At 38.1% G+C, this 27,446-nt stretch overlaps 2 protein-coding genes across 2 annotated transcripts; one reads left to right on the top strand and one right to left on the bottom strand.

The window, feature by feature from the left end:
* Positions 1-678: 678 nt before the first annotated feature.
* On the top strand, positions 679-10,565 carry letmd1 (LETM1 domain containing 1). The gene is made up of 9 exons (XM_050064884.1): positions 679-820; positions 1,179-1,321; positions 2,964-3,079; positions 4,337-4,419; positions 4,623-4,809; positions 6,489-6,590; positions 6,692-6,844; positions 6,921-7,017; positions 8,914-10,565. Exons 1-9 carry the CDS (start codon positions 705-707, stop codon positions 8,988-8,990), a joined length of 1,074 nt encoding a protein of 357 aa, XP_049920841.1. The 5' UTR covers positions 679-704; the 3' UTR covers positions 8,991-10,565.
* cd63 (CD63 molecule) lies at positions 10,363-21,950 on the bottom strand. Its single transcript, XM_050064885.1, has 8 exons — positions 21,797-21,950; positions 20,906-20,990; positions 14,393-14,581; positions 14,209-14,283; positions 14,019-14,117; positions 13,673-13,816; positions 11,992-12,075; positions 10,363-10,773 (listed from the first exon to the last, which is right to left on the bottom strand). The coding sequence occupies exons 2-8, from the start codon at positions 20,969-20,971 to the stop codon at positions 10,708-10,710; spliced, it is 723 nt and encodes a 240-aa protein (XP_049920842.1). The 5' UTR covers positions 20,972-20,990; positions 21,797-21,950; the 3' UTR covers positions 10,363-10,707.
* Positions 21,951-27,446: the final 5,496 nt, after the last annotated feature.

Below are 27,446 nucleotides of genomic sequence, written 5' to 3'. Positions count from 1 at the left end.
ATTAGAGTTTAGATTAGAGTTTAGTAGCAATGGTGGAAATGATGTTATACGACACAATCAAATACAAAAAAGAGAGAGTGGGCTCTTGCATGTGATTCAGACTGCCACCTTGGAAATACTGTATACCTGTTTTCAAAGATAAATGATAAAAAAAAAAGATTATTAGTAATTTTGAAATGGTGCTGTTTGCTGTATATGTCCTTGAAATGTTTTTATTTATCTTAAACATGTTTTTTTCTGTACAAGCTATAACATCTATTGATATACTTTAAAAACTAATCAATTACATTATCAATTTCTTACTGTTTTCTTATATTTTTGTCAGATATGCAATGATGATTGCTGGGTAATATGTATGGTGATGTTATCCAATGACAAGTCTCTACTTGTGTCAAGAGAATACATGCATGACAGTGTGCACTAGGGGCTGTCGTATCGTCTTTATGCCCCTATGCTGCTGGCATTAACAGTATCTGAAATATTTGCATTCAGGTTGTCCATAAAATAATATATCATTGTAAGTAAATTATGGTATATTATCAATTTTTAGAGACCGCCAGTTGTGAAGTTCAGGCCAAAACACATCTGTATGGACATTCAAAGTAAAAATAGGTGGTCGCACAGCAGACATTACGGTATTAGTGAACGGCTTTTGTCTATGAGCGTCATTACGGTAACTGACGCGGAACTCCACCGCATCAAACATGGCGCTGTCCTGCCCCAGGTTGTGCAGCGGTTTGTCTTTGACCCGACTGTGTGGTTTCAGGACGAACAGAATAACATATGGACTTTACTCTCCGTATGTGTCCTCACAGTCCAGGTATGTTTTAAAATCTTTGGGTTCATTCGTCCGCCATTTGTGGCTTTGTTTTTATAGCATCTCACTTGAGCCGTTGCTAACTTGCTCGCCGCAGTCCAGAATATTCTCAACCGTTTCTAACTGATAAGAAACATTTAATCAGATGTGTCATGATGTGAAGACAGCTTTACACTTTATTATTTAATTATGGTAGTTTGTAACGTCACAGGTACACGTCTGACATAAAAGTACCTGAGATTTTTGTCTTTAATACACCCAAACACCTGACCATGGAGGTGTGGAGATGATTTCCGGTTTGTAATTCATTTTAATGCCTGATGTTTTAGTTGGATATAATTTACCTATGTCTACTCTGCAGGTTACCGCTGTGCAGACACTACTCATCGTCCAAAGTCAGACGAGGTATTGGTCGATATATCCAAAGGCTAAATACCAAATATGAAGTTTTCCTCAAAAGGCGGTTTCCTCGCTTTTACCAGCTTTATCACACATTTGTGGAAGGTAAGATCAGAATCAGAATCAGAAATACTTTATTGATCCCCGAGGGGAAATTATTTATGTTACAGGTGCTCCTTGCAAGAGAGGAAAGATACGTGAAAATATAAGAAATTTAAACAATAGTATTAACAAATATATAGTTAAATAAACAGGAATTATTAACAAACATAAACGTAAAGAAATATATATATATATACATATATATATTGTAAACTGAACAAGATTATTTACACAAACAGAATATATACAGTCAGGGTGAATGGGGTTATTGCACAAGTTAAATTAAATTATTGCAGTGTGTGGAAAAAGTCTCAGGGCCACTCAGAGGGAGGAGTTGTACAGTTTGATGGCCACAGGCAGGAATGATTTCCTGTGGCGCTCAGTGGTACATCTTGGTGGTATGAGTCTCCCACTGAAAGTACTTGATCAACTGTTAATTCACCTCTGACATCTTCAATACTGTATTACTAACTTTATATACTGTAGATGCTTTTTGCAGGTGTTAAAGCTGTTCACAACAGTAACCAAAGGTCAAAAGGAGTCAGTGTATCAGTGGAGGAATGGATGTCAGGCTGTAGAAACATGAGCACAACGTCAAATTTGAAATTCACACTCTTGTACATTGGAGTTTTATTTCTATCTTTCTATTTCTACAACTCTTATATAGGTGTAACATTGCACCATATGTTTCTTCCTTGTTTTGTTTGCATTTCAGGTGTGGTCTGAGTGTTGCATCACCATTCATTCTCTGTCTGTCTAATACTTCACTGTATACAGATAGAATGACAGTTACACCTCTCATATCTTATAGAGATTCAGACTCCTAGTATCATAGACAAAATCAGTTATCATGGTCTTTATACTGTATACTTTATACTGCTATACTGTAACACTTCACTTCATAATTACACAGGACAAGGTGGCTGTAGCTCAGGAGGTGGTTGGTGGTTTGCTTCCTGCCTCTTCTGTGTACATGTCACATGTGTCCTTGAGCAAGACACTGAACCTGATTTGCTGCTGATAGCCAGGTCAGCACCATGCATGGCAGCTACATCGCAATCAGTTTAGTATAGTCCATTTCTATCTATAGTTATATTATGCCTCTGTGCAGGCAACAGCTGTGGCTGACATTATGTTTGCAGGTTGTCCATATTTCTGTACGTCCGTCCCATCCTTGTGAACAAGATATCTCAAGGCAGTCTCAGGGGAATTTCTTCAAGTTCGGCACACATGTCCACTTGGACTCAACAATGAACTGATTGGTGTTTGGTGTTCATAGGTGAAAGGTCAAGGCCAGTGTGACCTTGTCTGTCTTATTCTTGTGAACACGATATCTCAAAAATGCCTTGAGGGAATTTTTTTTATTTTGGCACAGAGGTTGACTTGAACTCCAGGATGAAGTCAATACCTTCATGACCTATGACCACCAAACACTAATCAGATCATCGATGAATCTCAGGGCACATTTGTGCCGAATTTGAAGAAGTTCCCTTGAAGTGATTTTGGTGGTCAATGGTCAAAGTCAATTTGACCTGGCATCTGTCTCTTTCTCATGAACAATATAATATAAGAGAAACTTGACAAGTGCGTGAGGCAGTAATTCTAGTTGTCATAAACATAACATTTTATCATTAAATCATTCCAGGATTCAAGCTACTGTTCCGAGATGCCAATGAGGTGCGGAGGATAAAAACAAAGATGTTCTCTGACGGAGTGCAGGTCAAGGATTTGCCCTACAGGGAGATGGAGAAGCTCAGGCAGGTGGGTGTCCTCCACCACCATTAGTCACATTTTTTTTTTGTCTTTCTTGTAAAAACAACTTAGTTTCCAAGGATTTGCTTCAGTGTGCTCATGAAAATACAACAACCAATCACAGCATTACAGTCCAGACACACAAGCAGAGATAAAAACACATGATACATAAACCTTATGAAACATTACATACATCAGTAGATGTTTAAGAGAGGCTGTCAACAGTCCAAGAGGAAAATCTGATGCAAAATCAGGTACTTTAAATCTCAGTTTTAGTATTTTGCTTTTCTGAAGTGCTGGTGCAGAACTGGAGCCATTTAGTAATTGGATGGTGCTGCAGTACATGCTGTTGAGGAAACAGGATGTCTTGGTATTGATGGCCCTGAGGGGAGAGTTACTAAAAGGGGATTGGCAGGGTGTGTAGAGTCCATTGGGGTGAACTTGCAGCTCATGATTTTTAAGGAGGATGAAACAACACTGTTTGCCTACTTCCTCTGCTAAACTGTGGAGTTGTCATACCACACAGATACAGAAACGTTAGAATTCTTTCTATCGCAGCTCTCTAAAACTGCAATGTCCCCTTGCTGGACACCCCATACTGTTTGAGCTGGTGTAGGCAAAATAGTCTAATTTAGAATACAATATATTGTCAATTTTAAAACCAGATATTGAGTCAAAGAATTGTGATATAAGACTCAGCGAGATGTTAAGGTGGCTAGAAATGCTTTAGATTATTGATCACGTTTGTTCACATTTTTCAAAAAAGGTGAGACTGTAACTTTAGAAGATATGTGCAGAAATGTTTTACTGTATTAGGAATACATTTTTGTAATGAAGGAGGACTGTGGCTTTTGACTAATCTTTTATGGAATTGCATGAAGAAGGGATCACTTTACGCTTCATGTACCAACAATTCTTTCAGTGTACTGTACGTACAGTGTGCAAAAGTGAGTACGACAATAAAGGAATACTTCACATACAAAATGACCCGTGCCTTTTATCTAAAACCGTACTATTTAAAACTGAACTGAAAGTGAAAGTTATCGATGCTCTCTTCAAGGCCAGACTCCAGTACTAAGGGTTTTTAGTGAAAACGCATGATTGGAAGATCAGATGTCTGAGGTTAAGCAGCAGATTTCACAGTAGGAAAGAATCTAAGGATTGTATGAGCAGTGTTTTCATTAAATACTTTGCCTTTAGTTGTTTAATTTCAGCTCTGTAGTGTTATGTTAGAGCTGTTTTACTAACTTTTCATTTGTGTTGCAGTTTCGCAGAGACATGATCAAAGCCGTTCCACTGGTGATGATATCCATCCCTCCCTTTGCCAACTACCTGGTTTTTGTCTTGATGTGAGTTGCTTTGAAAAATCATTTCCGCTGGCATCTTTTGATTCTTATTCAGCGAAGCACTCTGAAATGATTGATAGTAATATTCATTTATATCCCTCTTAATATTACTACAGTGCCTTGGATCTTCCTTCCTGTCTCGTCCCTGTTGATTCATATTTCACCATTCCTCCATGTTTCCCTCCTCTCTGTGCTATCACCGCCAGGTACTTTTTCCCCCGCCAGGTCCTAGTCCCTTATTTCTGGACTCCAAAGCAGCAGGTGGAGTTTCAGAGATTGTACCATTCCTACAGGGCGCAGCACCACTGGCCGGTGCTCAAAGGGCTCGAGAACACGAGCCAAAAGGTCAAAGACGGCCAGCTACAGGGTCGCCTGAAGGACCTGTGTGCTAAAGTAAGTGAAAACATCAGAAATGTCTTGTGATAGGAATACTGTGTTATGATGAGAATATGTGACATGGTGCAGAATAGATCATATGATATGCATAATTAGAAAGCATAAATGAATGCATTCCCTTTTCATAAGGTGACCAAAATTAATAAATATTATTAATTACCTGACAGACACCAAGGGTCTCATTTATTAACTCTGTTTTGTGATTAAACCATGCATATACTCTTTACAAGTAATTTCAAGCATTCAAAACCCCACTTACCTAAAAGCACGTTAGTATCATTGGCAAAATGTACTTAAAGTATCAAAAGTTAAAGAGCTCGTTCTGCAGAAAAATGCCCCATTGACTGATATATTAATATATATGTTACATTATTAGATTGTCATTTTTAGCATTTTACTGTTGTGGGACAGTTTCAGCTACTTTATATACAGATGTTAGGTGACTTAATTTAATGGTTCCCAACCATGTGATTGGCCTCTCCCAAGGGCCAGATGATATATCTGAGGGGTTGTGAGATGATCGATGGAAGGACAAAGAAAATTAACAAAGTTTTATTCTTTGGACTTTTTCTAATATTTGCTTTTTTGTGTTATATTGAACATTTAACTCCAACAACACACGCACACCATCATCTGCTGAGCAACCTTTAACTCTCAACATTTAAATGCAATATACTATATTTTTAAGAGCAGTACACAGGTTTCAAGTGCAAAATCCATCCTTTTTATTCAGTTCAGTTTAGGACTAGATGTTACAATTCCTGATGCACATACTTGAGACTACAAGTGGGTGAAATAGTGCCGTCTGGGGGTCAGAGTGGGAGGCAAAGGGTTAGATGGATAGAAAGGTAGGAAAGAGCAAAGGTAGATAGAAAAGTAAGAAGTAGTTTCATATTTATTGAATGAGTGGTTGTTGTCTGTCTTTGGTTTGTCTTATTACTTGCATTAATTGAATTGACCAGGAGTAGCACTCCTAATTTTGTTGTACTTGTTCAATGAAAATAAAGGCTTTCCATTCTTTTCTATTCTATATTTTTTCCTTTGGCCCTTAAACAGCTTTTCAAACTGCCTGTAAAGTTTAGAAGAGAAATTTCTCTTAGTTGTGAATGCAAACAACTCATAGATTTGAAATGTGACAGGGGACCAGAACCAGACATGAATTATGTTTTATAAACTCATCATCATCATAATTTTTTAATGTTAAATCTTTATCTGAAAAGTAATTAATAGCTATAGCTGCCCGTAAACTGTAGTGTAGTACTGTACAATATTTGTTTTTGAAATGTAGTGTAGTAGAAATGCACAATTAAAGAGCAAATAATTTTAAATTGAATTTGAGTAAAATCTTTGAGTAAGTGTACTTAGTTACTTTTCACCACTGTAACATGGTCGACATATCTGAACTGACTGATTGATCCAAGTGCAGTTTAATAATATTGTTAACTAGAAAGATTTTAAATTATATTTCACAAAAATACACAATATATCTCAAATTATTGAAGACTAAATGGCCAAATATCCTTTGTTAGGTAATCAGATTTTGTCCCTCATTTAAAGTAACTAACTCTGAAACACACATATTTCTCCATGATTGCACATATAAGTAAAACAGCAGATTAAAACTAAATCCATTATTGCATGAAAGAGGGATAAACTGAGTTTTTGTGCATTTTCAGGTACAAAGTGGATCAAACCCCAAAGTGTCTGAAATCCTCGCTGTTCGCAATCTGTTCTCTGGACCTCCTCTGGGTATAAAGAGGATGAGTGTGAATCAGATGGTCAGTTGTCCGCTCACTCATTCATTTTACATGAAACACAAAATTCTTGGTGAACCTGAACACCACTAGAATATCTCTCCTCTGTCTTCACGGCCAATCAGAGAAACATCAGCCCGCTGCTCTTTCTGACGCCGCGCCTTCCGGGTTTCCTGGTTGGCCGGCGGCTGAACAGCCACGCCCTGGAGCTGCTCCAGCTGGACCGGGCCCTCAGCAGGCTGGGCCCTCACCAGCTGAGTGAGTCAGAGCTCAGACAGGTCAGTGACACTTCATACTCACCGGCCAAAAATAATTTACAGCATGAACACTTACATCGTTCTTTTCTTTTTTCAGGCTTGTTACATCAGGGGGCTCTATTCTCACAGTCTGGGCATCAACCAGTGCCGTGAGTGGTTGTCCCAGTGGCTTCAGGTGTCCTCCTCACTCAAAGGTATTAACATTTGGATGTGTGGTATTTTGCAATCTCAACCTAATCCTGTTGACATTTCTGTTTCAATAAAGAAGGAATAGTTCAAAATGATTTACTGTCTGCCGAGAGTAAGATGAGAAGTTAACACTGTCATGTGCGTACTGTAAATATAAAGTTACAGCCAGCAGCTTTTCTTAGCACAAAGAAACAGGAAAACAGCTGGCCTGGTTCTACCTAATGGTAATAAAGTCAGCCTGCCTGCACCTCTAAGGCCCCTTTGTCACTGGACAAAAAAAAACACTAACACCCACGAATATGTTTTTTCATTTATTTTTTTTTAAAATTTAATTGGAAAGGGAATAATCGGTATTCATTCCTGGGACAAATGACTTTGCAGTGTCATGGTTAATAATCGGCTCATGCTCCATTAGGCAGCGATGAAAATACTATATCTGGTTAGGTGCATTCATTTTTGCCCATTTTCTGACCTGATGCAACGACTTAAATAAAAAACCATCCGTCTCCGTACAAGCAGCGCTCAAACATAGTTAAAAATCAGTCTGCACTGAGTTTAAAAGAGAGACTGAATAAGTAACAGATATTAAAAAAGAAGTAACCACTGTAACATTTTAACTAGCCTCCATGCTACTTTCTGTTGTTTACTAAGGCTGTTTTCCGGTGTGTCTGAATGTCAAAGGTGACACCAAGAAAATGTAACAGGAAGGCATATTCATCTCCTGCAGAGTCGTGTAAAAGGTTTTGGGGTCTCATTTATAAAATAATGCATAGGATCCATACTAAAAATGTACGTACAAACAAAAGCCAAAAATGGTCAGAGGCCAAAAATATATTTGACAGTTTCTACAATCAGGCTTCCACCTAACCATCTGCATCACCAATTTCCCTCTCCAATATGTTCGCAAGCATGGGTCAAAGTTTTTCCCATCAAGTCTGTTTTTATAAATCACAAATTTTGCTTGGGAAGTGGCGTACGCCTCTTTCAGGCCTTGATTTGTGCGTACGCTATGTTTATAAATGAGACCCTTGGTCTGCTGGTAGTGGGAAAGGACTCTATTGCGTTTTTTTAGCGCGTCTTCCTGTGTTTAAATCCTGCATATATGCACATATTTAAGCGGAAAAAGGTTATAAAACTTACTAATTACCACATCATGTCTCGTGTTTCAAATACAATTTGCTGTTTTAAGAGGATTTTTGTGTAGCTGTTTTCCCCTATTTCCAGTCTTTATGCTAGCTTTAACTCTATATTGCAAATGAGTATGCCACCAATTTAGCTTTGTACTTCTACCAAGTTGTCAGACTCACGGTTTGAAAAAAAAGAGGGTCTGAATCGATGCTGCGGAACCAGAGATATCGTCTTATTTATTCCATGCATTCTTTTTTCCTTGTCAGTACCTGGTGCCTGCATTACCCACAATGCAGCTGTACTCTTCAAACCCATCCAATGCTGACTTAAAATAGTACTTCACCCCCCAAATATTATTTATATATTAAGTTCTCATCCTGTTTTTTTGAATTTGTAAAGACTTTGTTGCCTCTAGTGAACAAAGAATCCAGAAACTGAGAAAATTCCTGATTAATTGGAGTAAAGGAGCGCCACGTTTAACAGCAGAACTAAATCAAAACATCTGTTCACAAACTCTCACACAACTCATGCTGTATAATCCAAGTTTCATTTTTTCCAGTCATATGCTCAGTACTTCCCAAACACGTGCGTTTTCCCTAAACCTTACTATTTAAGACACTTCTGCTTACAGTCTCATTCACAGATGAGTAATGCGCCTTCTCTTTTTATATGAAAGTGTTTTCAGCTGTTCCTTTAATCCTAACTTTAAACATGTCTTTTCTAGTCTAAAATTAAACTCTATTTTAATGTCTCTCTTGTTTAATTTTCTGCAGACTCAGAGGTGTCACTGCTTTTGCACAGCATGGTCTTTCTCTCTGCAAACTACCCCAACAGTGCCAGCCGACACTGACAGGAAGCCTGAAGCAAGCTGATTTTGCGATTATGTTCTCTTACGTGCACTTGGCAGCACAACTTCCTAAAAGTTGTCAACATCTCCTTTTTGCAGAGGGGGAAAAGAGATTTGAAGTGTTCTTGGCAAGATTATGAGATTTAAGAAGGAAAAAAATGTCTTAGGCCCAACAGTCAAAGCAGAACCACAAAGTACATACCCAGATAATAGGATTTAGTTTTTTGAAAATAGGATGAATCTATCGTGTCTTTATCAGAGGAGTGGTATGTGGTATGGAATTATACTTCATGAATTAGCACAATACGACAAGTGTACTTTCACCTGAAAATCTTCCTTATTGGAGTTCTTATGTAATTCAGACTGTCACGAGGGACTTAAATTGATTTTGATGCACTGAATGAACTATATGACGCAGTGATGTTGAGGTAACACGATTACCTGTCGCTGTGTTTCAAGCTTGTTACCACTGTTAAGCTCAAGATTCTCATTTGTTTACTTCTCTGTTAGCACATCATTACACAGCCTCAAAGACGTGCAGGGAAACAAAGAGGACATTATTTCATAAAAGGTCAGCCACATTTGTTCTGTTAATTATTCACTTGTGTAATGGTAAAGGTGTTCGGATTCATTCCACATAAAAACACAGATACGGTCACTTGTACGTGGGCGTGTGAAAGGTTTACACACGTTCACATCAAGCACATCGTTCTGTAGCTTCTCATATATTTACCTCGCTTTATGCTCTGCTATTTTTTTTTTTTTTACAATACCACTGGTCAAATTGGAATTTCGTGGCAACAGTCTTGAGGGAAGGAAATACTTTGGTTACACAAAGGGTCCCCTGAAAGGAAAAAATATTAATTAAAGCCTGCTTATATTGTTTGCTACTGCAAAGACATTCATCATGTTTGTGATGTGAGAAACTGAACTACTTCTTGTAGATTAATATCCTTTCTGATGTGCAGCACAGCATTTGCAGGCTGTCTGAAAAGAGTCATGATGGCACTTTAATTTATTGTTTACTTGATGTTTTCTGGCTTTGGAGGCTTCAGACCACCAAATGCAGCACTGAATGTCACTCGAGCAGAACAAAGAGGAAGCTGTGCTGGTGTTAGGTGTTGAAAAATGTACAACAGGAACTGACATTTACTTCCTGTGCCTTTTGCAAAGACAGGCGCAACACTCCAGAAATACTCTTAAAAGTTATTTTCTTTTCAAGATTTTCTTTTTTAATATATGATATTATTTGCTCGACAGGTTTTGAATATTGTGCCAATATTATACACATTGTACTGGAACTGTGTCTGAAATAAATACCTTCAATGGAACATCTATTTTCCCTGTTTTCATTTACATGTAAAGCAAATTCAGATGTAATTTAAAGAGTCTTTAATAAAAACAGAAGCTGGGAACCAGCAAAACATAAAAACAGATCTTAAGTCTCTTAAACATGAGTAAAGTAAAAGATGTTAGAATCCCTCAAAACCAGCAAGAACATATGCTGAAGATAAAGTGGACAGGAATCATTTCTATAATGGCCTATGCACATACAGTGATGAAGCAGAGATATTAACCTATGAAAATATAATCCAAAATCAATACAAGTGAAAATACATTGTTCTGTGCATTAAATCTGAAGTATAAGATGAATGTATTAAAAGTTTCCAAACCAAGCTCCTAATAAGGGCGAACTGAACTACTCAGGTGTGCAGCTGGATCACATGACTTCGTAGCCGCTGCGGATGCCTCTCATCAACAAGCAGGCGAACACAATGCCCAAAATCTGAAAGGAAAACAATCACATACAAGAAGGAGAGGATGCTGACATCAGATATTTATAAGATACTAACAGATCTGTAGTGGCACTCTTACAAGCAAGATAAAAACACCAGATGTGAAAATAAAAATGTATTCCAATTAATTAAATTTATAAAGAAATGAGTTAAAGATACAGTTGGTAACTTTTATGAAAATAACTTGCTGAAATTGTCACTACACAGAAGTACATGAGACAGATAGAATGTGAAAAAAATAATTTCCCTCCTTGTAGTGCTTCTCAGGCATTTGCTGGAGTCCACTGTGGCTGCAAGAGTCTCTAACGCAGCTGTCAATCATGTCAATCAAATATGAATCAGGTTTCTGTTTCTGCCTTGCCTATTTCTTGCCTCAAATATTTTCACGTTTTGTTTTAGTGTACTGTTCAGCTGAAAAATAAGATGAGTTTGTGACCCAGCCGCCATGTTGAAAACAGTCGAGCTAAAACGATGTACCCCCCCCTATGGCTGAAAGAACTTTCTCATCTTACCACTGAACAGAACAGTAAAATATGGTTATGAAAACATTTGAGAAAGATGAGAAAATAGGCAGTAACAGAATCTGAGTTTATATATTCGATTGGCGCTGCCAAGTGTGAGAGTCTGACCGCAGTTCACGAGCAGTGATGGACGTGACTGACGGCTGCTTTGAGGCCTTTGCTCACGGAATCCATTACTGTTTGTTTGAAAGACACCGACATTATCAACTCCTCCATCTTGTCTTTTTTCTGATTCTATTTGATCGGCTAAACACTATGAACTCAGCATGACAGAGTGAAATCGGTACGTGTGCATGTGGGGGGCGAACTGCTTCATACCCTGACTACCTTGTTCCAAACCACTTCCCCTCTGCTGCCTTCCCCCTCTTTAAAATGACTGAAGGTGGTGAGTTTTGGTGCAACGATATAAAAGCCCCTTAACAGGAGGCAAAGGAACATGATTTATGTTTTACATATTCTCTGCCTCGTACTACTGAGTGGATGTAATGACTGTTTCAGCAAATATGACAAATAGTTATTTTATAAAAGTTACCAACTGTATCTTTAAATGACAAAATGAATACAAAAACACATTTAAATAAAAATCATCCTTGCAGGTAAACTTTGGTAGTAAAAATGAACTGGTTAGGAATTCTGCACTGAGTCATGTCTGGTTATAGTAATGTCTGTTTTGTTTATGTTACGTACCTGCAGGAATGCGATGATAAGAGCTGCGACTATCACCCACAGGATGTTTTTCTTCAGTAAAGCCTCAAAAGCATCGTGACATCCCTACAACAACAACACAAACAATAGCAAAATAAGTTGTTAGATCCAATATGGAGATTTCACTGGTTGAGTTGTTATCTGAGAAACCCGTTGCCTCGGGGTATAACGTTGACTTCTGAACGGTTGAGGTTTGTTGACTCTGGTGTTACGTCCTTGTTGTTTAAAGCCCCACACCCCAATGTGTGTGCCTATCTGGCACAGAGAGCACCATTATAATCCTACTGGAGTCTTGTTTCTGTCTAATGTTTACTTTCTGTCTAGCTCCTGTTTGGTCTCAACTATTAGCTCTGCAGCTCTGATGCTTGACCTTTTCCAGCAACAGGTCCTCATCTTTGCCAACTGTTTGGTGCTGAACGTGTTGTTGACGACGGGTTTATTGGGATTTATTTTTCAATGCATAACCTCTTTCTCTTCACACTCGAGCCTGACCAATAAACTGGCTGATGTATCGATGAGCGCAGATATACTCATTAAATGTCTGTTGATAACTAAAAAGAACCCAAAATACCAAAGATAAATTTCAGGGAAGTTAGAAACAGTGGTCTTCACGCAGAAAGCAATATAGGAACACATCCCTAGTATTTTTGTTTGTATCCACATTTTTTTCTTATTTTGTTAATACCCATTTATTTATTGGATTCACCACTGTTTCCTTCATTTTGCTCTTCTCTCCACGGTAAGGGAAAATTTTTACAAGTGGTCTAGAGCACTCTTACTGAGATTAGAGAAAAACAGCCCACACATTGTTTGTCAACATATAAGTACATTTACAAATTTGAGATGCTTTCACTATACTTGACTATTTTATTCTCATGCCACTTTCTACTTCTACTCAACAACAAAACACGGCAAACAATAATTTGATAACTTTAGTTTTTAGTTACGTTACAAATTAGGATTTTTGACAAAAAAAAAACTCCCACATGAACAAGTGCGGCTGAAACAATTAGTCGATTAAGTGAAATATTTTTTGGCAGTGTAACGAGAAGCTCAAGCCTTCCATGTATCCACTGTCACCATAGCAACATAGGTCGCACTTTTGACACAGGCGCAAGTTCCGGCGCATATTGTGACGTCGGCTGCCTAAAACTCCGTTTATCTCAGTTTACATGCAAACGCGCAACCGGAGTTTTCCAAAATCTCCACTCTGGCCGGAGTTTTTAGAAAGACTCGTTTTCAGAGGAGAAATCTCCGTTTGCATGTAAACGAAGGGCACAAACAAAGGAAGATGTCTCCGTTTATCAAAATCACCGTGTACGTGTAAACGGCCTCTTATTTTTTCTCTTAATAGAAAATTAACAAAATGTTTCTGCATGAGGACCAATGTTGCAATCAAATTGTTTGTCATTGATAGTTTTTCCATGATAGGAGTGACTAGTTTTTCATCTCTAAAATGTCCTGCACAAATCTTTAAATATGTAAAAAATACAGATTCTTTTAAGTCCTAAAATATCCATATCAGCTGTGCTCAGTAATTTGTTTTATTTAACGCATGTATGTATGTAACCCAGTGTTTCTGTTCCTGTTGTTCCTACAGCCGAATCAGGGCTGTGATAAGTTCGTGCTGATGCAAACATTTCCTTCTACAGTCACAGTTTACCTTCTGGTGCACTTTGGCGGAGTCTGTCATGGCCCCGACTCCACACTTTGGAGTGACTTTGATGCAGCACGAGTCAGGCACAGTCTTTCCATCAGGGCCGAAGTTCCTCCAGTCAGAGGAACTGTTCCCACCACAGCATTTCAGCTGGAAGTGAGTCAAATGAAAAACACTTGAAATGGACATGCCAGCAAAGTACAGTAAAAGGATCTAACTTGTGTCAACAGTCGGGGCAAAGAAAAACATCATGTCATGTCATGCAGCACAGACCAGCAGGATGCAGCAGTGTTATGTGAAGGTGTTGTCAGGCTGAGTAAACAGTGAGTAGGAGAATTTACACTGAACTCACATCCTCTTGCATTTTGTCCACACTCTTTTTGAATTCAGCCGTGCCGTTCTTGTAACTGTTGATCATGTCAGTGAGACTGTCCTCAACCACAGCTGAGAGCTAGATGGGAGACACAACAAAGACGTTAAATAAAACCTCCTGCAGGGTCTCATAGACTTTAACAAAGGAAACAGTGGAGGTGTACACTCACTTTGTTCCTGAAGACGTATCCAGCGATTGCTGCTGCAATCTCAACAAGAATGACCAGAAAGAGGAGGATGGCGAACTGAGGGAAACAAAAAGATATTTAAGTGCCTTACATGAACTTAATTTTTCAAATGGCTTAGTTAACTCAACCTTTTTGTTGTTAACAGATACCACACTATGCAAATTACCGTCGTGACCATACAGTAGTTCTCCTTCCAGGCGCCACAGCAGCCGAAGAAAGCGATGAAGAAAATCACCACGCCAACTGCGATGAGAACAATGGGGGCTCCTGAGGCTGACACATCACGGATCTTGATGGTGTTGTGCAGACCCATTTGCACTAGGATTCCCACAACAATCAGTGCTAGGCCACATAACTGCAGGAAGGAAAGGAGAGGAGGGTTAGTTTACGGTAGAGATGTTCAAATACTTTTTTTTTCCACACATGAAGCTACTTCTTAGTTTATTAGTAAATTCCATGACATCAGATCAGTGCTCAAACTAGAGTAATCACTGATACCTGCATCCAGCATTTTAAGGTGGTATCAGAGGCATTTTTGATACTGCTTTCAGTACTAGAAGAACTCTAGTTTAAGGTGGAATTTTTCGGATTATATCTGCTCATTTTTATGTAATGCAAGCATGTGTCTTTAGTTTGAGCCTTCAGCTTATCTGGTTACAAAACAGAAGAGAGGCTGAAATAATTGAGTTTTATAAGGCCTAATGCCTTATAAATGCCTAATATTGAAATTGAACCACTATTAAATATTTACCATAAAGTTTTAAATGTTATTCATTACATTTAAATATGATATACAGTGATCTGCATTCATATGCATGGTTTAGCCATTTTAAAAAACTGATTTTTTTTTCATGTCTAGGTTAGTTGTTTTTTTTTATCCAAAAGGATTTTTTGATACTTTTATTTTTTTGTATGAACATAGAAAAGGAAAGAGGTGGAACAGTAAAGCACTGTCAGTGAAGAGAGAGAAAAGGAAGCAGAGGTAAAGTTCATAATGCGCATAAAGGGTTCAGGAAGTAAAGTAAAAAGTTCTATCAAGAATGGATGATTATAACAATCCCATTTCTCCCAAAAAAGGTAAGTGAAAAATTAGATTTAAGGCTCAGAATCTCTGAGACCAAATGCCTCAGTATTTTCCAAAAAGGCCTAAATAATGGTCTGCCAAAACCGATCCACCCTCCCCCCAGCAGGTGATAAGGACATTTTTTTTTTAATAATGTCAGTGTCTGAATTAAATTGATTTCACTTTTAAAATCCAAAACTGACCAATCAAATTTCTGTTTAACTTAAGTCCTGTTTGAGTCTACAGCCATGCTGGTGGCTCTGTGAGGCTTTACTAAGCTTTATTCTAACCCCCAGGACATGCACACATATTCACAGTGACAATGCTAACGTGCTGATGTGTTATGTATATAATGTTTACCATGTTTTATGAGTTAGCATGCTAACATTTGATAAGTAGCACTAAAGAGCAAGTTGATCCCAGCCCATGGGAATGCCATTACTTTTGCAGGTTAACAGTATTGGGTGGGGGATCAACAAAGTCAGTAGGATACATCTTCTGGGGACCATGAATGTCTGTAAATTCATGATAATCCATCTGGTGGTCCGATTAAGTCTAGACCAAAATGGTGGACTGACTCACAGACCACCCTTGCCATCCATAGAGCCAAGTTGTCAACTGGAAATGTTAAAGGCGAGAAATAAAAACACATAAGTGTAGATGGATGGATCTCAAAGTAAAATATTCAAATTTCATGAGGGGTATTTAAACTTGAACATTATGTATTTAATCATGAGCACAGGTAACAGTTAGATGTCGACTTGCTTGTAAGGTTCAAACTTTTCTTTGCTTCTCTGTGAACACCTCACTTTAACTAAATGATTAAGCACTAATTGTAAACAGTTGAAAGGAAGTTGCAACAGTCTTGAGTTCCCTTATGCAGATGATGTGAAATGATCAGATGATAAAATGTAATATTCATGTGTCACTGCTTTAGGTGGGGTTGACAGAGCACTCAATTGGATCTTTTACAAACACTGTGAGGGTGGACTATTTAACCGTGATCAGCTGGGATAATCCCGCTCTAAAGTAAACAGCACAGTAAGCTTCACGTCCTTCACTCTGACTGCAGGCTGTACATTCAGGGTAGACACAACTGTGATGGAATCAATTTGAGGACAGGAAGGGATTTAACCACAACAGCTGAAACAATCAGTCAATTAAATATGTATTTTATAGTTCTATGACCAAACAATTAATCAAGAAAATAACAGGCAGATTAATTGATTCGGAAAATAATAAAAAGTTGCAGCCCTATCAACCGCTCAACTCTACCGCGACTCCTCTGTGTGTATTTATTTTATTTTATTGGACATTAAACAGACCTTCAAGTCTGCAGCAGAAAAACTAAACAACGAACTCAAGGCTTTCAAAACTCTCCTTAATATGCAGAACTGTAAAAAGAGCCAAAGGGCTTTTTGTACATATTTGTACATAAATGCTGACAGGTTATGAACATGTCCTTAAACAGCAGTCTACATGATGACACATTAATGAGGGTGAATGGATGAGGTCATTAGTCAAGTGATACATGGAAACAGCATGAGGAGTGGAAAATACTGACCACAAGAAAACATATTATGGAAAATCAAATGACTCTGACCGTGAACTTGTCTCATTGTTCGTGACATCACTATAATGTTGCAATAAGCAGAACATACTGATAAACAGAGTGTCAACTGATGCTTCTTTTCATTATTGTTAGGAAATGATTGCATTATTATTTTCTTGATTGATCGATTAGAGGATAATTGTCCAAATACTGTGAGAAAAGTACTCTTCACAGTTTCATGGAGCTTAAATTGACTTATTCAACCGTCTTACCATCAGTCCGAAACACAGAATATTAACTTTACTGTCATATAAGAAAACTAAGAAAAGAACCAAATATTCACATTTGAGGGGATTTTTTTTTGTTGCTGTTGACTTTTTTGCTTTGAAATATTAATAATAATAATACATAAAGGCTTCATTAAGTATATTCTGTGACAAGTAAAAGTCCTGCATTCAAAATTTTACTCTAGTAAAAGTACAAAAGTATTGGCATAAATATATATTTAAAGTACCAAAACTAAAAGAACTTATTAGGCAGAATGACCCATATCAGAATAATGTATATCATATTGGATTATATTTAGTAATGTATTAAAGGAGAGCAACACCTAAATTAAGAATTCCAATATCTTATTTCAATGGCCTAGGAATGTTCAATCAATATTGTAAACATGAGCAACTCTCTCAAAGCCAGAAACCACACACATAAGTCTCGAACTTCTGATGTTATCTTTTATACAGTCTGGAGCTGCTCCATAAACAATGAATGGGAGCCTGATTTTATGGACCCACACAATGGTTGCTTTCATTTTTATACCCCGATGAGCTTGACTCTATTGTAGTGTTCTAGGTACTGAAACAGAAAAAAACCCCTACACACTCAGAAAATTCCCCTGGGTGCTCTCAGTGTCATCTAGAACATATTTCACTGTCTGTTGTCTGGGGAGCAGCTCCAGACATGTTTGAGTTTTGGAATTTGGGAGAGTTGTTTGTGTTAACTAATATTTTTTTTACGGTCTTAGACCATAACAATAACATGCATACATTGTAAAAATGGGTAGTTCCTCTTTAACAAATAAGTTATTTCAGCTAGTTAACAAATAATCAAAAGATTATTATTATATATATAAGTTATATATATAAGATTATAACCCTAATAATGCTTTTATGGCTGTTTATGAGCCAGACTGACTGAATTTATTGACCTTTTTATCACTCGCACTTTACATGTCCCAAAGCAAAAACAAACACATCCTGACAGGAAGTAGAACAGGATAGAGACATCAATTCAGCTCAGGGTTATTAACTGTATTAACTCTCAGTCCGTTCTCTTTAGTAGCTTTTTATCAACATTAAAAAGCAGTGGCGCCGAGTTGTTGTAAACATATGAACAAAAGCACCAGGGTTGACAACGCCCAGCCAAACTGGTCTTACTACAAATTTAAAGTAAAATTAACAGAGGGATAAAAACTGTGTGTTTACACTGGAAGTCTGTCAGTAGTCTTATTTATGTGAGGTGACTGTCAGCCCAGTTGGTTGTGTGTTATCCATATTAAGCCCTTGTTGCAGCCGAGGCCCTCTCCTTTGTGGCAACACCAATGTAAATATTTGAGCGTGAGTCAAATAAGAGGCTAATGGCTGAAGTAGGAAAATAAAAAGGAGTGAAGAGGGCAGGCAAACAGAGTGATGACAAAGACAGAACAGAAAAAAAGAAGAATGGAATAGAATAAAATGACTAGAAGACATCTTATGATGGGATCGCTCCGCCCATGATACAGCAATCCGCTACTTAAAACATATGTGGGTCAGGGGTGTAAAGTGCCAAGGTAAATTCCCCCTCTCTAATTCAAGATGGGCTGATTTTTGTCGGCAGGATAATGTCGCAACAGTGCAAGATGCAGTCACAAAACTTTACAGATGTGTAGTAAAGATCACAAAGAAGGCTGAGTTTGAAGTTGGGTGCGGTTCAAACAAGTAGTGGGACAGGAAGCAGGAAAAGGACCAGTGCCCCCCATCTTACGGCCCTGGCCCACATTTGTTTTAAATCACAGATTGCTGTGTTGCAGCTTGAGTGATCCCATTGCAAAATGGCCTCTGGTTTACATATTAACAACAGTGTTTTAATATATTATTATTCATTATCTGTTTATATACGTGCTTCCACTTACAGATGCTCGACAAATACATCAATAAACTCTTATATCTGCTTACAACTAGAGTACAGTGAGTAAAAAACGTGTGTTAAATTACTACATACTGCTATTTTTTTGTATTACTGTAATAAACTGGACTGTTGGACAAAAGAAGACATGTCAAGACGTCACCCTGGCATCTTTTTTTTTTTCCCCCCCACCATTTTACAGACTAATATAATTGAAAAATAAGAATAAATCAGTAAGGCAACATGTTGCTTTGACCCCTCACTTAAGGAAGCCATAAATGTTTTCTAGTACACTATAATGTAGTTGTAAGGACCTTTTTATGAGTTTACTAAAGAACAGCATTTGTCAACGATTTTAAGTTCTCCTGTAATGACATATATTGTATTATTACAACTGTTTTTTAATCTATTCTTATTCATTATCTGTTTAGACACGAGCCATAAGATTATGGCTATTTGGTTATTCTCTACATTAGTCTATAAAATGTTGGAAAATGTCTTGTTTTCTCCAACCAACAGTCTAAAGATTTTCAGTAAATTACAACAGGCAAAAACAACCGTGAAAATAACTTGGTTGCAAAGCTGCAGCTCTAAAAATGTGTGCGGAGTAGAGCGAATAAATTAGTGTTGCACGGTATACCGGTACTAAAATAGTACCGCGGTACTAGAGTATTCCAAACGGTACTATACTGCATTTGGAAAATACCGGTACTTTGAAATTGATTCAATTCATTAATTTAGTTAATTTATTTTACTCATTTATGCACACAAACGCCTTTCTTGTTCCTATTGGAGCACAGATTGCGCAAGTGGTGTGTATGACAACACCTGTATCAACATTCGCAGCTGGCGCACGTGAAAAAAGGCAAGAGAAAGTCTGAATCGCAAAGGGAGACAACACGAGGCAACACAAACTTGGTGGAACATTTGAGTTACCAAACCGTGATGTCCGTACCGAGGTACTTACCGAACCATGATTTTTTTGGTACCGTTACACCCCTACTATTTATTGTTCTAAAGGTTTGTATCCAAAAGGACTTTTCCTTAGGAAAAGTACCGAAGAGTATCGAAAAGTATCGAAATTCATATTGGTATTGGTACCGAAACAAAGATTTTGGTATCGTGACAACACTAGAATAAATACAGGCTTGTCATTCTGTACTTCCTCCTGTCCTGTGTGAGGTGGTTATCAGAGTTTCACTTGGTGCGACAGAGTTCACTGTGTTAAGCTGTCAGTGGCGTTGTGTCAGTAAAGGAGGGAACGGAAAAATAAAACTGTCACATGATGCTGTTACACTTTGAAATCTGGTCATAAGATTCACATTCCGTCATCACCACCTCTCGCTCCAAAGCTCTCTGACACACAATGAGGAGACTGCAAACAGGTGACATCCAGGAAGCGTTCAGGTTAATCCAGGATACCTGAGAAGAATGTCCTTCTGTTCGTGTTCCACCGTATTTTCATACATGCTAAGCAAACACGTATTAAACAAACACATGGGCCAGTGAGCAGGTGTTCAGGAGGGATAAATCAAGAGGAGATGTCACAGGTTGTGTGTTTGCTCATCAGTTGATTTTACAGATGATTATATTACTGTTATGATAACTGTGTGTTGGGATAAGCAGACCAGAGTTCATGCTCACAGTCACGGGTGCTGGCAAAAAGGAGAAATGCCACATAACTAGTCCATATTTCAGGCTGCCAAAAAGATAGGCTGACTTATCTTTATAACTCTAATCACACTGGATGACATTAGTTCCTGTTTGCTCCCTTGTCGCTTTCACTTTTTGCCACCAAGAGCTCCCTTCTCTTCGCAGTATCATTATATTTAGAGCCATCTGCATCTACTTTGCTACCTTTTCATCTTAAACATTTAAAGAGGAGGTTAGCTGCTACTCACCCAGAAAAGGAAGTTGAAAAAGAAGAGCAGGAACTTGATACATTTCATGCCCCCCTCAACACCCATGGCTGAGCTTATCTGGTTCCTGGATTAAAACAATGTAAACACACGTTGTTAGATTCACTGTTGTTTTAAGGCAGACTAAATGAACATTGCATCAGATGTAATATGAGCAGCAGCATCAGCAGTGTGGAAAATATGAGTCATTTGATTTAACTATAAAAAAGAGCCTTGAACCGTGAACTGGACAGCCATGATAAACTTTTGTTCAGACATTTTAGTTTCAGTTATATACATATTTCTGTGGACCACACATGTATCCGTTGTTTGAATGAAATAATTACACCCAAGGCGAATGGCACACAACCATAGCATAATTAAAAAGACAAATCAAAGTGGAGAACCACCAGCTACTTTCTTTAAACATTAAACAGACCCTAACAGAAGGGCAGGGTTATACTTTAAATACTAGAAAAATCAGTTAAAGCCTTTAAAACACATCGTTAGTACCCTGAGGGGGCCAACAGTCCTGTTTTGAGGAGGAAGCAGGGTCCCGTCCGGCCCTGCCCCGGACCGTTAATCACCGCTAATAGTTAGCAACAACATCTGCATTGTCCCGGACCTCCTAACGTTAATTACATCAACAAGTGCGACTTAAACTTATTGAATTTGTTAGAGTTTTACAACTTAGTTAGTCCTACGCAAACACAGACACATGGAAACGTTTCCTCCACACATGTGCAACTGGAAAAAAAACCTCTTTTTGACAACTTTCTTTGTGACGACCGTTAAACGGCTAATTTAAACACTCCGTTCCAAAGCTGTTAGCTTAAAACACGGTTAGCATTAACGGATAAAAGTTCGGTATTTCGGCGGTATTTTCAGGTTTACCTTTGAAGAGAAGTCTTTAAGGTCCTGCGATGAGAGGCGAAGACGACTGTGTGTTGAAATTGTGGACTAACTTGTGCTGTTATAGTCCCTCCTACCTAGACTCCTTCACTTCCCACCTCCTCCTCCTCCACTTCACGACTTCTCCTTTTATCCACCACAACTTTATGATGCTGCCTTCAGGGTCTCCTCGTTAAACACAGAACTCTTACCTGGCTGTTAATGAAGGTAGTAGTCAAAAGAAGTTACTCGCAGTATTCAGAGCTTTAACTGAAGTAAAAGTAGCAACAGTTGATTTCTTTATTCTTATTTAACGTTTATTTAACCAAGAAGTCCCGTTGAGATCGAAATCTCTCTTACAAGAGATACCTGGCCAAGGTAGCAGCCAATCAAAACACATTAAAATGCAATAAATACAACATATGATACAAAAATCCACAATAAAACAACGAGTCATCAAACATAGCGGCCTTAAAGAAAAACAAGCACATGTCTCTGTCACCACATTCCTTATGGTGGCCTTAAGATCTTTTTGAACATTGTTCCATGTCTAAGGTGCAGAGTAGGAGGATGCAGGTTTCCGCAGATCTGTTAAAACCCACATTAAAGAGCAACCACTTAGAGGAGCGTAGGTGGTAACCACCAGAGCTGACATATAAAAGGGTGCAGCGGTAGACAGGAAGTTTGCCCAAAATTGCTTTATGGATAAAAAATATAGTAGTGATGTTGTCTGCGAGTGGTCAATGATGGCCAACCCACCAAATCATAAAGAATGATGAGTAAGTGACGTTGCATTTGTGATAAAACATAGAGATGCAAGGTACACTGAATCATGGCTAAGTAAAATGGAGGAGGTTGCATGCATACACAATATGTCACCGTAATCAATGACTGACAAACAAAGTAGCTTCCACAAGTTTTTTTCTTAGCAGTGAAAGTAAAACAAGACTTATTTCTAATTAAAAGCCAATCTTCACTTTAAGCTTCCTAACTAGAGTAGCAATATGTACATTATGTGCTGCTCTTAAATACAGTTTTGAGGCAGTTGTTACTCCACTACATCTGTTTAAAAGCTTAAGTCACCAGTTTCTTTGCTGATCGAGATTATTAAAAAGCACAATTTAAACAACGAACAAATTATGATGTGTTATTGTCAGTTGCTGTATAGATTATTACAGATTCATCCCCTTTTCTATCATTGAGTAAACTGACAACCCCTGACTAAGTTACATATTGTATCGATATTTCATATTATATCAATGCATAACAAGAACAGCAGATAATCTGTATAACAAACCCATTTAGTGAACACAATAACTGCAGGAAGTTTGTGTGAAACAAGCAATTTGATTGAGTTTTGAGCAGATATTTCCACATCAAATAAGAGTCCCTGTTATTTTTAGGAACTTTCTATACAATTCTATGGCTAAGGCTGTTATAAGGCTATAACAAAACTTATTTTTACACTTTTTACACTCAAATCAAGAAGGCCTCATGGACCCTAGGAAAGATTTGGTGATCTCTGGTCCAGGCATGAAACCAGTCGATTAAACTACCCAGCAGTGTATCAAAAGTAAAAGTATTTATTGTGCAGAATGGCCTATTTCATAATAATGTATATTATTGTGTTATAATTATTTATGCATTAATGTGGGCAAGTGACTCAAAATTTTACTTAAGTACAGTACTTGAGTAAATGTATTCAGTCACGTTACACCGCTGGTGCTGTAAGAGGTGTTCAGATCTTTTATTTAAGTAAAAATAGGTTTATAGAATGTAAAAACAACAACAACAACAACAACAACAACAAAACTCCATTAACTGCTGAATAATGTTAATAATAATGCTAATGTTCAATGGAAATGTATTAATGCCTCACAGATCAGTTATTAGCCTTTGATAAGACACATTCTGGTTGCCAGATTTTAAAAAATCTCATTGTGAAATATGTTAATTGCATTATTCCCACGTATTTCCACTCCCATGTGTCCCAGAACAGAGACCCTATTAATGGTGTGACATTCACAGGAAGTGAAACACTGTGTCAGAGGCTGGTAAGAAACATAATTTCTCAAATATTTCCTCTTTTACACACTGAGCAACATCCTCTGACTGCTGAATAACTCTCCTTGAGCAATATGTTCACCAGAAGCAATGACACCCAGCCTCTGGTAAAAAAAAAAAAAAACAGGAACCATTTTACAGCTTTACATTGACAGTGTGCTTCACTTCAAAGACAGAAATCATATGGACAAAGTAAGCAACACGATGTATGGTAAGTTAAGGTGTGGACAAAGTGAACTTGTTGGTCAAAGTTATGGTCATGTGGTGAAAGTCACAAGCTGTTTTTGAGTACTATGGACGAATTCATTATCCAAAGTTCACATTTTTATGGTGTGACCACCAACATTTCATTTTCATCAAATTTAGACATGTTTATATGAATAAATATGACATTCTTGATGACATGCTCTGTAATATCAGTGGGTACCTCTGAGTCACACTGTATATTTTCTCTCACATTAATGCTGATAACGTGAGTGCAGTGGACCAAATTCTTGGCCTCAGTTGGTTCCACTGTACTCTATACGCTCATTGTACCACAACCGTATCAAAAAGCAAACACCTGCGTGACCCACATCCCTGAGCAGACCTTAATGGACTGATAATATCAGCTTACTGTAAAAACTTCACATGCTCAGGAACTGAATTTGAAACAACATTTTCATTTGAGTAGTTTATGAAGCAGTTAGGAACAAGTATAAGGGTTGTGGTTGGGCACTTAGTTGACTCATATGTGGCAGAAGGGTTCAGTTCAATCCTCCTGTAAGCTGTCGGACCACAATTATAACGCAGCTAAAATGCAGAGTCATGTGGTTAAGCCATTTGTACACCACACACATCATGTGGGCCTGTTCTTCAGTGGTTCAGTGTATAACAAGACTAAAGTCTACAGCCATGATCGCAGCTCTGTGAGGCTATAGTCTGCTCAGGCATATAAAGCTGACTTTGACTACATGTTACTGTTAGCATGCTAACACGACCACAATGGCATTAGGCTACTACAATACTGGAGCTGTATTCACAAAGCTTCATAGTACAAAGAGGTGCTCCCAGTGATGAACTTCTAAGAAAATTCTAAGAATTGTAATGTTTGTGGTCGATCTCATTAGTGATACACACACATTTCCCACCCAACACAATAATGCTATGACGCCAGAAATAAAATGAACATAACACTAAGATCTATGGAAAAATGCAACAGTGCAACAGTGATGACTTAGATTGGTCTTGACCTTCCAAACACACTTTCACAGTTTCATATTGTGATGCAGTTAATTACATTTCCACTGGGTGTCCACACCTTGCAGGCTCACAACAAGCCTTGTCTGTGACAACCAATCACATCTGTAAAAAGAACATATACCTAGCAAAAGGGTCAACCACACCTCCTCAATAAGGTAAAAGTTTAAGTTATTTTTTCTCAGATTCCAGCTGCTGTGAGAGGCAGCAAAACATCCTTTCATTTTATAGTTACAGTTTACGAATAAAACTCTGCATGGCGTGAACAGTGGTTACATGAGCCTCAAAACCAGCCACAACTCAGCCCTGAGCAGAGTGACCGTCCTCTATTGACCAATCAGACTGCAGTGTTCACAGCTCCACCTTTTAGTACCAGATCTGTGTGCTAGGTACCCCAACAGAGGGGGGACCAAAAATAGGGATGGTGCGGAACGGTTCCATTGGTACCATCCACAACTTTTCACAGTGGAGACGAAAAGAAAAGTACCAAAATTAACTAAACTGTACGGTACTGCTCGGTGGAAACAGGGCTTTACTGTCCCTTCCGTGCTCAAAGTTGCTCTGAGAACTTTCCTAAATCATTCCTAAACTAGGACTCCTTACTAATTTTTTTAGGCTAAGTTAGGAGTTCTCTGAGAGTTTTCTCAGAATGTTTGTGAACACAGACCCTGATGTTTAAAAGTCATCCTCTGTAGACCATGAACGTCTATACAAAATGTCACGTCAGTCCATCCTTGTTGAGTGTGGCTTGGTGTACAGTTTATTTGAGCTACCTTTAAAAACATACTTATGTTCATTGGCAATGTGCACACGGTATCAGTAGTAAGGTAGTGGTAGTTCAGGTTACCAAGAAGGAAGTAGGTATACTTTCCTATATTCCAATGCCTTTTTGGCTGAGAGGTGTTTGCTGTAAACAGCCAGAAAAGAGGGGAGGGGAACACCCCATATACCTGCATACACCCTCCAATACACCACTGAGCGTCTGCCTGTTTGTTTCACTGTAAATACAGCATGTCTGGGCATGCATGGAGAGTTATTTGCAACTCTGGCATCCTATGTATGCATATGTTGTGTCTTTGCTTTGCTTTTTTTTTTAAATAAATTCTATATGTCAGTGGGTGTATTAGGGTTGTGCACTGTAGTTGTCTTGTTTGTCTTTAAAGCTTTCAGTGTCTCACATTGATGGAATATCATCTGATTGTCCACAAGAGGGTATCACAGAGTCCAGACAGTGTCTGATCCTCTCTTGTGCCCCTTTTCCACAGTCATGGGATGGCTTGGCTTGGTTTGGCCCATCAGCCCAGCACAGCAGGGATTTGCATTGCCATTACAACAGGGCTACATTCTTAAAGGTGTGTCTTTAACTGATGACGGCTTGTCCTGAGTGATGATGTTCAAAAGCAGCAGGCTGATCCACATCTAAAGTTCCCTGTTATTTTTGCTGTATGTGTTTTTCCATCGCACAGCACGGCAGGTGAATAAAGTTTACCTGTTGGAGGTGAGCTGTTTGCAGAGGTGCTGTAAGAGCCTGTTGTCTGCAGCTCTAAATCTAACTTTGCACATATGATCATGGGAAGAATCCTTTAAATTCTTGTTTTAATACTGTGGCTGCCTGTAGATGCCAGTTTACCAGTTTGTTTAAAAAAAAAAGACTAAAAATGGGTATTTAAGTCATTTTTTACATGTGAAACTAAGAAAGATGTAAGAAAACTGCCAAATATGAAGATATACCTAATTTAATTCTTACCATAGAACATATAAAATTTGTCACAGGCTCTAAGCTCTAATGCACCAGTGTGTTTTTGTAGGACAAATCCAGTGGTAATCTTTTAAGTGAAGCCTATCCTTAAGCAGCCTCCATATCTCTCCTCATATTTACTTACTCCACCAATGTCAAACTACAGATGCTCATGTTTGTACTAAAGGTACACAGTTTGGCAGAGTTTCCATCCGGGCTGCACTAAAATAAGCTCCTAATAAGCTACAAAAAACCTAACCACAGTCAGATTACAATATTTCAAACACAGAATAATGGACACTTGATTTACTGTAATGGACACATGCAGAGGTTTTAATATTTTAGAGTAAATTATGTGTTTTTACTTTGGTAATAAGTTTTATTTGTGGTTAACAACCTCATAGTAGGGCACACAATACACATTTTCATACTTTACCATTGGGTTTTAACAAAGAACATGTACGTATATAAGTACCATTTTGAGGTTCTTGTAGTTTACTTGAGTATTTCCATCTTCTGCGACTTCATAGGCTACTTCTCCCCCACATCTCAGAGGGAAATATTGTACTTTTCACTCCATTACATTGATTTGACAGCTTTAGTTACTTTGCA

The sequence above is a fragment of the Epinephelus moara genome, chromosome 16 (genome assembly GCF_006386435.1).
Source record: "Epinephelus moara isolate mb chromosome 16, YSFRI_EMoa_1.0, whole genome shotgun sequence".
In the NCBI taxonomy this organism is placed as follows: domain Eukaryota; kingdom Metazoa; phylum Chordata; class Actinopteri; order Perciformes; family Serranidae; genus Epinephelus; species Epinephelus moara.
The sequence above is the reverse complement of the archived record's forward strand: the minus strand, read 5'-3'. Positions and strand labels throughout refer to the sequence as shown.